The 11,040-nt window shown below is 36.5% G+C and overlaps 1 protein-coding gene across 3 annotated transcripts; it reads left to right on the top strand.

The window, feature by feature from the left end:
* Positions 1–381: 381 nt before the first annotated feature.
* LOC107794640 (fumarate hydratase 1, mitochondrial-like) lies at positions 382–10,759 on the top strand. 3 transcript variants are annotated; one of them, XM_075237891.1, is made up of 18 exons: positions 382–714; positions 874–1,038; positions 2,911–3,028; positions 3,180–3,329; positions 6,911–7,021; positions 7,123–7,206; positions 8,031–8,129; positions 8,235–8,285; positions 8,370–8,419; positions 8,629–8,710; positions 8,837–8,931; positions 9,075–9,141; positions 9,240–9,290; positions 9,391–9,486; positions 9,920–10,018; positions 10,118–10,147; positions 10,297–10,362; positions 10,441–10,759. In XM_075237891.1, exons 2-18 carry the CDS (start codon positions 893–895, stop codon positions 10,525–10,527), a joined length of 1,482 nt encoding a protein of 493 aa, XP_075093992.1. In that variant the 5' UTR covers positions 382–714; positions 874–892; the 3' UTR covers positions 10,528–10,759. The 3 variants fall into 3 exon arrangements, with proteins under 3 accessions (XP_075093992.1, XP_075093991.1, XP_075093993.1); XM_075237890.1 differs by having other exon boundaries at positions 385–714; positions 871–1,038; XM_075237892.1 differs by having other exon boundaries at positions 577–714; positions 889–1,038.
* Positions 10,760–11,040: the final 281 nt, after the last annotated feature.

Genomic DNA, 11,040 nt, shown 5'->3' with positions numbered 1-11,040 from the left:
AGTTAGTGGCCGAGCCACATTGGATTAAATGGCGTCATTTGAAATTGCTTTAGCGGAAACATGATTTATATAGATAGGCAATTATTCTAAACATGCGCACATATATATATATATTTAATTAGTTTGAGATTAAGACACAATTTTTTGTTGTTGAATATGTTATTTATACCAGGAGCGCATGACTGATTTACTCTTCAAATTATTGTATACGTAAACTCATAGTCTTTTTGTCAAACTATATATTTTATATATAATTTTTTAGAATTGTTCTAATATGATCTGATGGCAATGATGAACTTGGTTGAATATGGTACGGTTTACCAAAGGAATAAGAAACTTTCCTCTTTTAATAGTGTATCTGTATTTTCTATTCAAAAATTTGCACGCTCTGTTGTTTATAAGTTGCAACCAAATTATCATTGAAGATCACATTTGGAGCTATATTGAAGAATTTCACCAATTATGGATGCAATCTTCTTTTCCCAAAAATAAATGATTTTACTCCAAAATTCAAAAGAAGCCATGACACGTCAAACATTGAAGGTTGTGCCATTGCTAAAATGGCCCATAACACGGCCTTTTTGACATTTCGGATTGGATTTGTTGTTAAACTTTCCAACCTCTAGACTACAAGAAAAAGTAATACTTAGCGCTGCTACTTTCTCAGATCAACATTCTCCATCATTTCGCATCCAGGCGGCTCGCTGACTGCTGGTTTGTTGACCCTAGCTCTATACATTTTCTTTCGGTCAAATTCTATTTACTTTTCACTTGCAAAATATTGAATAAGTATATTGGAACTCTGATTTGATTCTTTTTCCTTCTGTCTATCCGTTTTGATCTCGTTTTTTCCTAATTTATACTCATCAGAAGTGTGTAGAGCTGCAGAGATATGGCGATGTTAATAGCGGCACGTCGATTATCAGCTGGATCAGCTTTATCAGATTCACTACGTTATACATCTTGCTGGAGGTTTTTCTCTACCTCTTTCAGGGAGGAAAAAGACACTTTTGGTCCCATTCTCGTTCCATCGGACAAGTTCGTGCTTTCCTTTTCTCTCTTTTTTTTTTCCCTTTATTCAGTGGTTTTTTTGGCTTCCCCTTTCTCACATGTTCAATATTTTACCTGAGCTCTTTACATGTTCATGTCGTGTTAATGTGAAATTTTGAAAAGCAAAGTCAAATGAAAAAATGAATATAGAAGGAGGATCATAGTAAGTTGACAGTCAATATAAAAAAATAATCAAATTGTGAAGAATCGTGAAATAAATGGGGACAGAGTATTCGTATACTCGAGCCAAATTAATATAGGATTGAGCCATTGGCGATTGAATATTGAATGATTAATTGTGTGTTAAAGTCCTTTAGGGTTTTATGCTGTTGTATGGGTTTGTCCGTGTCTCTAGTGAGAAGAAAGTAGGTTGCAAAGAGTAATACCAATTTTTTTTTTTTTTTATTATTATTTTTTTTTATAATGGTGGTGTTTAGTTAGCTTGCACCACCTCCACTTAGTCAGCTACCTGAGACCTTCCTCCAGTGCATACACGGATAATTTTCTCCGTCAAGACTTAAACATATTGGAAGAAATCACCTAGTTTTTTTTTGCTCTACTGGAATTTGAGCGCCGGTCTGCCATTGTCCGTTCTAGCTTAATTGACCACTAGCCCATAAGCCATGACTATTTCGTTTAATAAGAAGGTTTATGTTGCTAATGGATTTGATCGCACCTTGCAGTTCTTTTTGCTATATGGACGTGTTTTCTCTTCTGTTCTCTGCTTTATCAACAGTGAACAATCAGCTGTCTTTAACATAGATATGATGCAGAAGTTTTCTAACTCCCTCCTTAACTAACTAAAACTCCAGTCTAGCGAGTATCGAAATGCTTCAATATAGAACAACCATAGGTTTCTGGACTGATAATACAACAGCTGTGCTAGAGTATATGCTACGTGTAGCTTTTCCTCTGATCAAGAGAGCATATACTATAACTGATCCAAAGTTGTGCTAGAGTATATGCTACATTGTCATCCTGAAGTCACTGTTGAAAGGCTGAACTTAATTTTGCTAAGGTAGCTCAATATAATTCAAATAAATCCATGGTGATTAGAGTTTGAAGCTCCCTTTTTAATATCTTTATTAAATTCTTCTGTAGAGAACCTTTTGGACGGGTGACCTTTAATCAATTAAATGTAATCTTCATGTCTTGCAATTCCATCAATCCAACTTGCTGTTTTTAGAATCTTGTACTGCCTCATTAATCCTTAATGTTAATAGAAAGTGATAATTTAATTAGTATTCTCTCATTTTGGCCTAACAATGTTTCAAGGCATTGTTTCACTGGCTTGTGCACGGAGACAAGTTATTCTTATTGTTTTGGGTGACAAGCGGCATCCAATATCTTTATGATTTCTCTATTAGGCAAATCATGGAGTGCAATAGCTTATTAAATTTGTTGAGTTTGTCCATTTCTTCGATAAATTGTTGTTCAAGGCAGCAATCTTTTTCTGTTAAGTAGGCTTGTTTTGCAAAGGATGTCATTAAATCTTGCGATCTTACTTAGTGGAGTCTATTGTTTTTTTTGGTGGTGATGTTTTTTTTTCTTGGGTGGGGTGGGGTGGGGTGGGGGAGGTACCTAGAGTGCACCACATGTCTCTTTACATTCAAAGGGTTGGTTCTCTTCTCTGCTCTTTTCTGTACGTTTGACATTGATGAACTAGAGAACTGGTAATAGGTGTGAAATATCAGGTTGATCTTGAAATTCTCTGTTTAAGAGTTGCCATATTCAGGATTGGTAGTCAGTCCTATTCTCGATAAGGGCAGACTTTATGGGCTATCTTCCAAGTGTGCAACTACACCATCTTGAGTTTCCTTCTAATTGTACTTTTTAATGTCTTTTTTGTATCTCCTCCAGGTTATGGGGGGCACAAACTCAAAGATCATTGCAGAATTTTGATATTGGGGGTGAGCGTGAAAGAATGCCTGAGCCAATCATACGTGCATTTGGTATTCTCAAAAAGTGTGCTGCCAAGGTTGGTTAATCTGTAATGCTGTTTCCTTCGTAAACAGTTGATAACTTCTTTATCTATTTCATTTTATCAAAATTTTGGTATAGTAAGTAGGTGGTAATGCTTGACAGCAGTTGTTTTGGTCTTATTTTAACTTTTAGTTATGATATTGCAGGTGAACATGGAATATGGCCTTGACCGATCTATTGGAAAAGCAATAATGCAAGCTGCTGAAGAGGTTGCAGAAGGAAAGTTGAATGACCACTTCCCTTTGGTGGTTTGGCAAACTGGTAGTGGCACTCAAAGTAACATGAACGCTAATGAGGTAATCAGATGTTCATGAACTTGCAGGTCCTAGTATGAAGGCTTGTTCTAAGCTTGAGCCTTATTAATTGCTTCTAGCAGGTCCAGAAATAATCTTAATGCTTAAAGTCCATTCAAAGAAACCGTCTTCACGGAAAAAACAAAATTTGATGCTCTAAAAGTTGATTTAAGTTTTTCTTTGTGATTGAGCTTGTCCTCCTCCTATAGGACGTCTCATGTCGTTGTTACTAACTTCTTGTTTCCAGAAAAAAATATTATCACTTCAATATGGACAAATTACAAACTATCTCTTGTACTATGACTCATTTGCAAATACTTCCAGGATAAACGTGTCCCCTGAATCTTATACTTGAGTATAAACAGTCATATGGGAAAAAATTCATTACTGTCCTTTATTGCTACCAGAGGCAAGAAAAAAAATAAAACAAATAAGTTGGTACAGGGGAAAGGGTAAGGAATGCCAAATTCTTGTCTCCCTTCACTTTGATATTTTTATGGAGTTCTCTGCATCTGAAGCCCGGTGTCCTAATTTTCAATGTTCTTGGGTTTCAATAATTCCGGATTTGACGTGAAGCTTGATTAGAGAAGGTAGGAATTGGGCTATATTAAGGGTGGGAAGATTGCACATAAGGAGATGGGTGCAGTGACTGAGGTAATCAGATGTTCATGAACTTGCAGGTCCTAGTATGAAGGCTTGTTCTAAGCTTGAGCCTTATTAATTGCTTCTAGCAGGTCCAGAAATAATCTTAATGCTTAAAGTCCATTCAAAGAAACCGTCTTCACGGAAAAAACAAAATTTGATGCTCTAAAAGTTGATTTAAGTTTTTCTTTGTGATTGAGCTTGTCCTCCTCCTATAGGACGTCTCATGTCGTTGTTACTAACTTCTTGTTTCCAGAAAAAAATATTATCACTTCAATATGGACAAATTACAAACTATCTCTTGTACTATGACTCATTTGCAAATACTTCCAGGATAAACGTGTCCCCTGAATCTTATACTTGAGTATAAACAGTCATATGGGAAAAAATTCATTACTGTCCTTTATTGCTACCAGAGGCAAGAAAAAAAATAAAACAAATAAGTTGGTACAGGGGAAAGGGTAAGGAATGCCAAATTCTTGTCTCCCTTCACTTTGATATTTTTATGGAGTTCTCTGCATCTGAAGCCCGGTGTCCTAATTTTCAATGTTCTTGGGTTTCAATAATTCCGGATTTGACGTGAAGCTTGATTAGAGAAGGTAGGAATTGGGCTATATTAAGGGTGGGAAGATTGCACATAAGGAGATGGGTGCAGTGACTGAGGTAATCAGATGTTCATGAACTTGCAGGTCCTAGTATGAAGGCTTGTTCTAAGCTTGAGCCTTATTAATTGCTTCTAGCAGGTCCAGAAATAATCTTAATGCTTAAAGTCCATTCAAAGAAACCGTCTTCACGGAAAAAACAAAATTTGATGCTCTAAAAGTTGATTTAAGTTTTTCTTTGTGATTGAGCTTGTCCTCCTCCTATAGGACGTCTCATGTCGTTGTTACTAACTTCTTGTTTCCAGAAAAAAATATTATCACTTCAATATGGACAAATTACAAACTATCTCTTGTACTATGACTCATTTGCAAATACTTCCAGGATAAACGTGTCCCCTGAATCTTATACTTGAGTATAAACAGTCATATGGGAAAAAATTCATTACTGTCCTTTATTGCTACCAGAGGCAAGAAAAAAAATAAAACAAATAAGTTGGTACAGGGGAAAGGGTAAGGAATGCCAAATTCTTGTCTCCCTTCACTTTGATATTTTTATGGAGTTCTCTGCATCTGAAGCCCGGTGTCCTAATTTTCAATGTTCTTGGGTTTCAATAATTCCGGATTTGACGTGAAGCTTGATTAGAGAAGGTAGGAATTGGGCTATATTAAGGGTGGGAAGATTGCACATAAGGAGATGGGTGCAGTGACTGAGGTGGGTTTTGCCCACAATTAAGTATATGTAATTTCATTGGTGACTTCTGTGTAATGCTTTTTCTTATCAAAAAGGTAATTTTATCTGTTAGTATTACATTATGGCATTATGCCAATCTTTTTCGTAATTAACTATGACTTGGGTGATACAAATGGTGATGTTGGATACAAAAATTTGTCCGGTTACATACCTGATGGAACCTAAGATTTCAAAATGTAGGTCTTCATATTAATACCGTGAATCAAATGTCTGAGCTCATTCCAAAGAATGCGCGATGTATTGGCAAACACCAGATTGTTGAATTTGAAAAAGTGTTTCTGGATCTGCTAATGAAAAAAGTGTTCCCTGCTCTTGATATGCAGAGCATGATCTATTTTAGTTTAGATGGCATGTAGTTAAGTATCCCACATTGGCTGTGGGAAATTTGTTGGTGTTTCCTTGTATGATTTTGGGCAATTATCATCTTCTGAGCTAACTTATGGGGGAAAATTAGGTACAGGGTCCATTTTCTCCACATGGTATCAGAGAAAGTCATCCCTATTCTTGGTTTACCCATATGTTGGGCCCTTATACTGTATTGTCTACGCACCAGATGTTCAGTCCTGGAAGTGTAGGGCTGGGGATGTTAAGTGTCCCCTATTGGTTGAGGCGATGGCTATTGTCTCCCTATATGTTCGTGGGGGCAATCCCCATCTCATGAGCTAGCTTTTAGGATTGAATTAGACCAAATGTCCATGTTTTTATCAGTACCCAGTTCAGGTAATTGAATGCTAAAAATATGAGTGTTCTGTCTTCCACGATATTGTGATTGCTGGTGCAGTTATCTCGAGATAATATATTTCGATAAGGTCAATATGCAAGAGCTCTACCCTTCTCAAAAAAAATATGCTGGAGCTGTAATTATTTCCTACTTCCTAGTTGCTACAGTTATTATTCTGTTGGAACTTGACTGTTATTTTTGCCTTTTGATTTCACTAGATACTTGGTTCGAACGAGCAAATGAATTTCTTTAGCCAATGACCCAATATATCTCGACTTTGGACTATTGGGTATGTGTCATAGGGAAGAGGGATCCACCTTTCTATTTTTTGATGGGTTGGTTACTAGCAATGGAGAAAGTTAATCACATTCAAGAGTTTTCTGATGCTTTGCATGGGATTTGAGAGAAATACCTACTGTTATGAATAAATATATTATGCAGAAATCTGATAGATGAAAGCTGCTCAGATGGTAATTTTACATGAACATGCATTCTGCCTCTTAAAACTTTAAGTGCATTTACTGGTTAGCTTCTGGTGGTTTAGGTAAGATACTGAAATATTACTCCCTTTTCTGTTTTTTCCTTTGATTGCACCGGAAAACACTGCTTTTTGAAATTTGGCTATCTCCAAGACTTCAACAGTTGTGCTTCAGTGTTGCATATGCATTATGTGTTTTCTGTGTTTCTATGGTAGCTAAAATATTTCAGATCCTAGATGGATTGCAATATATGTCTTCTGAACCTTTTGAGAAAGTTGGGAACAATTTCATTTATCTTCTTATGACCATCCTTTTACCAACTGGATAATGCTAAAAAATTGATATGTTATGAACTCATGTTTTTCCCTTTCTAATGTAAATATCTTCAGGTTATTGCAAATCGAGCAGCTGAAATACTTGGCCATAAGCGCGGTGACAAACATGTGCATCCAAATGACCATGTAAATAGATCGCAATCTTCAAATGATACCTTTCCTACGGTAAGCCTCCTTTAATGTTACTTTTGTTGCAAGATATGTTACTATTCTTTTTAAAAAATTATGCTGACTTCTTAGTAATACTTATTCTTTTTCATGTGTAGGTGATGCATATTGCTGCGGCAATGGAGCTAAATAAAAGATTAGTACCAAACCTGAAACAGTTGCATACTTCACTACATTCAAAGGTTGACTATTAAGTTGTTTCACTTGTATAGTATTAAAATAATATATAATAAATTTTTCCCAAAAAAAAACTGTTCCGATAAGTTTTGAAATACTTTTTACAGCATTATTTGGTTCTTGTATTCTGCTTGCTCGTTTACATAGATGCCAGATCTATTGGTTCACAATGTTGCAATTCATGCTTATTCAGTCATTAATGCTCAAAAGGGAGCAGGTTGCCCTTTCTGAACTTATATAACGAAATGGTGAATTTGGTTGAGCATTATGATGAAGATAAATTAAGAAAAGTCAAGACAGTATCACAGAAAAGTCAAGACACTAAAAAGATTGATTAGATCAGAGCATCATGATGTATCCATCTTCTGTTGGCCTGTCTGGAATTATTTATGCCTTTTGATTAGATTCTGCTACAATACCATTAAACCAAATCAAATATGCAGCTCAATCTTTTGGAATGCCTTTACAGGACAACAAAGATAAAACATCTACCTCTTTCTCTTTGTTGAACACATTAATTATCTTCAAGTTAATGTTGTTTGCCCAATTGTCGAAGAATTACTATGCTTTTGGATCCGATCCTATCTCACAGCCTGATTATCTTAATTGCCAATCTAAATTTGATTTTCAAGGCGAATGCTAATATTATCAGAGCAGCTAAGTCATGTTATTTGAAGTCATTTGCTATTTTGATTCAAATTCTGCTGCTTGCCTTGGCATCTAGTCAATAGATGCTCTCACAAAATCTTCTCAATTTGTCACACTTCTGTAATATTACTATTAATTCCTTTGTAACTAAGCCGCTTTCCTATCCAATTACTTTTACCAGTCAGTCGAATTCAAGGACATTATTAAGATTGGGCGAACCCACACACAAGATGCAACCCCTTTGACTCTTGGACAAGAGTTTAGTGGGTATGCTACTCAAGTAAGCTCTATTTACTTTCAGCATTTTTACATGCTAAAGTTGTCACTACAAGTAGAGAAAGAGTGTTCACCTCGGTTTGCCTTAAAGCGTTCTTTGCTGTTGTAGGTGAAATATGGAATTGACCGAGTCTTGTGCACCCTTCCACGCATGTATCAGGTTCTTTCTCAACCCTTTACTTTCCTTTAATTTCCTTGTTCCTCCTTTTGTCCTGTTTTAACTGATAACAGCTTCATTGAGCAGCTCGCACAAGGAGGCACAGCAGTGGGGACAGGACTGAATACAAAGAAAGGGTAAGTGTTCCAGTATTAAGGTTGGGTTGTGGTCAATTTCAGCCACCCAATCTCCATTATTAGTATGCAAAGGTGGAGGGAGCATTCTAGCTGCTCAATCCTTTAAATTTGTTTTTGTTATCTCTCTTATTGTGTCATCCTTTCATATATCCAACTTCAGCCATGCCATATGTTTTGAGTTGTGGTTATATTATGTTCATTCTCCATAGGTTTGACATTAAAATTGCTGCAGCAGTGGCAGAGGAAACTAACTTGCCATTTGTAACAGCTGAAAACAAGTTTGAAGCACTGGTAATCTCATGATTCTTGAGTGTATTGTTTGTGAATTGGAGGTTCTGGTTGCTTGCTCATTGTTTAGATATAATACGCGAGCAATCGCAACTGATGTTTAGTGTTTAACAATTCTGGCAATGGCAGGCTGCTCATGATGCATTTGTTGAAACCAGTGGAGCTATAAATACGGTAGCTGCTTCCCTCATGAAGGTTGGGAATGATATACGCTTCTTGGGAAGGTATGCGTTTCATATGTATTATTTCCTCAGTAGGTTGCTATCTTTTGGAGACGTCAAAGCTTAGAAGGATGTTGTTTTCCATGGATTATATGATTTTTTTCAAATTACTTTCATTTGGAGGATTTACATCCTTTTGTATTCAGTGGTCCCCGCTGTGGTCTTGGGGAGCTCATTCTTCCTGAAAATGAACCTGGAAGCAGTATAATGCCGGTAACTTCATTTCCTTTGAATCTGTTGAAAGACTATGTATGCATCCTCTTGTCATTTTTAACCTTTCTACCCAATCTTAAAAATGACTTCCATTTCAGGGCAAGGTGAATCCTACTCAGTGTGAGGCTCTCACGATGGTCTGTGCTCAGGTAATTGCACCTTGATTTCCAATGCATGACATTTATACAATTGGGTCCTCGCTAGTTGTTTGTTTTCAAGTTTAATGGTTGAACCTTTTATGAGCTGCAGGTTATGGGGAATCATGTGGCTGTCACAATTGGTGGATCAAATGGCCATTTTGAGCTGAATGTTTTCAAGCCTATGATTGCTAATGCTCTTCTACATGTATGATCTGCCATTCTTTTTTGTTTTCTTTCTGTTAATACTAAATTAGAATTAAGGGTATGCATTCTCAAGTCTAAGCTACTGTCAGAGTGAAGCATGGAACCATAAGATGTTTGCCAGCAGTTAACCGTGCTGACTTTTATGTTCTCACCCTGGCAATAGATGTGGGGTGGGGTGGAGTGAAGTCTATTTTATCTCTGATTGTGACTAATTTGTGGTTTCTACACCTCTCCATTCTTCCTGGAAATTTATAAAGCATGTGCATTCATCGTTGTTTTAGTACCATTGATAGTTTAGATGCACCATATGCGTGATGCTGTAGTCTAAAGCAGTTAAAGTCTGTACCTTATCAAAAAAGAAAGCAGTTAAGTCTGTATCTGCTGCCTTTTTACTTCCCAAGGCTGACATACCTCTCTTTTTCTGTCATGTGCAGTCAGTAAGATTGCTAGGGGATGCATCTGCTTCCTTTGAAAAGAATTGTGTGAGGGGTATTCAAGCTAACAGAGAGAGGATTGCTAAATTGTTGCACGAGGTCAGTTACTGTATCTGATAAACTAACTTTGGTACCCTCTTCTACTTTACAAGTTTTAAGCTCTATTTTATTGATCTCATTTCGTGTATAACTTTACAGTCGCTCATGCTCGTCACATGTTTGAACCCAGTAAGTATCCATCTACATGTTCAAAGTACATGCTTACCTGCAGCAATTTTTACTACTACTATTCCCGCATAGTTAGGACTGAACTGACAAGAACGATTTAAAACTGAAGAAATTTTACTGATTGCTGATATGCTTGCTGTCTATTTCAGAAAATTGGTTACGATAATGCTGCTGCAGTTGCCAAGAAAGCCCACAAGGAGGGAACCAGTTTGAAGGTAATGACATTTGTCAATTATGCTTAGGGGATCAATTTTTTTTCTTAATAAAAAATTGACGTATATTTGAATCTGCAGGATGCTGCTCTCAATCTAGGAGTCCTCAAATCTGAAGAGTTTGATCAACTTGTAGTTCCTGAGAAAATGATTGGTCCAACTGACTGATCAGCTCCATTAGTTCTATCAAATGGGAGAGAGGACCATGGCTGTAGGGTGCATCATATTAGCTGTTTTCGTCCATCAAATTCAACTAGGAAAATAAAATATTTAACGCAATTCTTGAGGTTTTCTCATTCCTTACAATTTATCAGCACTTGACTGGGGGAATGCCTCCATTTTTTGTAATGAGACCCTGAGCTATAGCGAAGTAAATAATGGACTGAATCATTTTTTCCTACCGTTGCTGTGCTAAGGTTGCTGTCGTTACTGACGGGTAGGGGTGTACATGGACCGGGTTGGACCGAGTTGGTTCGGTTTTTATCAAAACTAAACCAAACCAACTATATCGGTTTGGATTGGTTCGGTTTTGTCGGGGTTTTCGGACTTTTTGTTACTTAAATATTATTTCAATCTTACTTTGTTAAATATTTAATAAGTAAATATATAGTATTTAGTAAAAATATAAAAAATTGACAAACATATTATCGATTAAAATATTCTTATGGGAGAATTCTATTA

This window comes from Nicotiana tabacum, chromosome 19, assembly GCF_000715075.1.
Source record: "Nicotiana tabacum cultivar K326 chromosome 19, ASM71507v2, whole genome shotgun sequence".
Lineage (NCBI taxonomy): Eukaryota > Viridiplantae > Streptophyta > Magnoliopsida > Solanales > Solanaceae > Nicotiana > Nicotiana tabacum.
Note: the sequence above shows the minus strand (reverse complement) of the source record. Positions and strands in the feature narration are given on the sequence as shown.

What these genes read in the sequence shown, in the direction of transcription:
- LOC107794640 (XM_075237891.1), top strand. Translation starts at nt 893, where the DNA reads ATGGCGATGTTAATAGCGGCACGTCGATTATCAGCTGGATCAGCTTTA. An exon ending in CAAATGATACCTTTCCTACG is followed by an intron (nt 7,022 to 7,122) that starts GTAAGCCTCCTT and finishes TTTCATGTGTAG; the next exon opens with GTGATGCATATTGCTGCGGC. An exon ending in ATACTTCACTACATTCAAAG is followed by an intron (nt 7,207 to 8,030) that starts GTTGACTATTAA and finishes TACTTTTACCAG; the next exon opens with TCAGTCGAATTCAAGGACAT.